The following is a 1,369-nucleotide window of genomic DNA, read 5'->3' as shown; positions in this document are numbered from 1 at the left end:
TTGTTTCTTTTTATGTATTTTTTATTTAAACTTTATTTGACCAGGGTAAAAGTCGTTTGAGATGAAAAACCTCTTTTTCCAGGGAGTTGTGGCCAAGACACTATAGCAAACAAGCAGTTAAAAGGAAACATCAAAGTAGCGCTCTTTATGTCTATGAAAGGTGCTATAGAAATAAAGCTTTTCTTACTTTTATGTCGTTATTTTTCAATGTCCTAACATTTCTTGATTTCGGCCCCCTGTGAATATTTTCTGGGGTCGCCCCTGACGTGTTACGTCCTGTAGCCACCACATGGGGGCGCTGCTGCGCCGTTCAACGGGATGTTTAATTAGCACCAAACCAAAAGTCAACATATCTGTTGGTCTTCGTTCGTCCTTTAAACTGCTCGGTGTTGGCGGGCTGTCTGTGTGCATTAACTGAACTGATAGTGTTTATTTAACCAGCCCCCCCTCCTCTTCCTCTTCGTCCTCTGCCTCCCCCTCCTCCTCCTGTCTCCTCCCTCTCCGCTCATATCTCCGCTCCGGCCCTTCCGTCCTCTCCAGTCTGCTGCTGCCGCTCTCTGCGCCTCCTGTCCGGCCGCAGCGCGCAGCTTATCTCCGGTCGGACCGCTGGCCCTCGCCCCGCCGCCGGCCCTCGCCCCGCTCGGTGCGGACATGCTCCCGGGGCTCCGGAGATGAGGCTCCGCAATGTCTCAGTCCTGACCGTCTTGTTGTTCGGGCTGAGCGGGCTGGTCTCGCTGTCCTGGTACACCGCCTTCAGCACCTCCAGAGGTAAGCCCGGATCCGGTGGAGGGGAGGAATAGGAGGAGGAGATCTTCTCACCAGGAGCATCTTCATCTCCTCTGGTGGATGAGGAGCTGGTGGTGGTGAGTGAGGAAGGAGCGTTTGGTTTGTGATGCATCACACTCCGGGAGATGATGATGATGATGAGGATGAGGTTGAGGATGGTGATGAAGAGTGAGGTTGCTCCAGGCAGCGCCTCCTGATGCTGGAGATGCTGCAGAGTCGCTCTTGTTCAGAACCAGCCTGGAGCCTGAGCAGCTGCTGCCGGGAACAGAGCTCCACTGGGCGGGAAGAGCGGCAGGGAGGCTGGGTCCGGATGGATGGATGGATGGATGGATGGATGGTTGGTTGGTTGGTTGGTTGGTTGGTTGGATGGTTTGTTGGATGGATGGATGGTTGGATGGATGGATGGATAGATGGTTGGTTGGTTGGATGGATGGTTGGATGGGTGGATGGATGGGTGGATGGTTGGATGGTTGGATGGTTGGATGGATGGATGGTTGGTTGGTTGGATGGTTGGTTGGTTGGTTGGTTGGTTGGTTGGATGGATGGATGGATGGATGGATGGATGGATGGATGGATGGATGGA

At 53.5% G+C, this 1,369-nt stretch overlaps 1 protein-coding gene across 1 annotated transcript in view; it reads left to right on the top strand.

Annotated features, from left to right (window-relative positions):
• Positions 1-461: 461 nt before the first annotated feature.
• mgat4b (alpha-1,3-mannosyl-glycoprotein 4-beta-N-acetylglucosaminyltransferase B) overlaps positions 462-1,369 on the top strand; it is a 43,133-nt gene continuing 42,225 nt past the window's right edge. The window contains exon 1 of the mRNA XM_016666183.1: positions 462-768. Within this exon, the coding sequence (XP_016521669.1) occupies positions 672-768 (97 nt within the window). The 5' untranslated portion in view covers positions 462-671. The remainder of the gene's footprint in view (positions 769-1,369) is intronic.

The sequence above is a fragment of the Poecilia formosa genome, unplaced genomic scaffold, assembly GCF_000485575.1.
Source record: "Poecilia formosa unplaced genomic scaffold, Poecilia_formosa-5.1.2 Scaffold674, whole genome shotgun sequence".
NCBI classification, from domain to species: Eukaryota; Metazoa; Chordata; class Actinopteri; order Cyprinodontiformes; family Poeciliidae; genus Poecilia; species Poecilia formosa.
The sequence above is the reverse complement of the archived record's forward strand: the minus strand, read 5'-3'. Positions and strand labels throughout refer to the sequence as shown.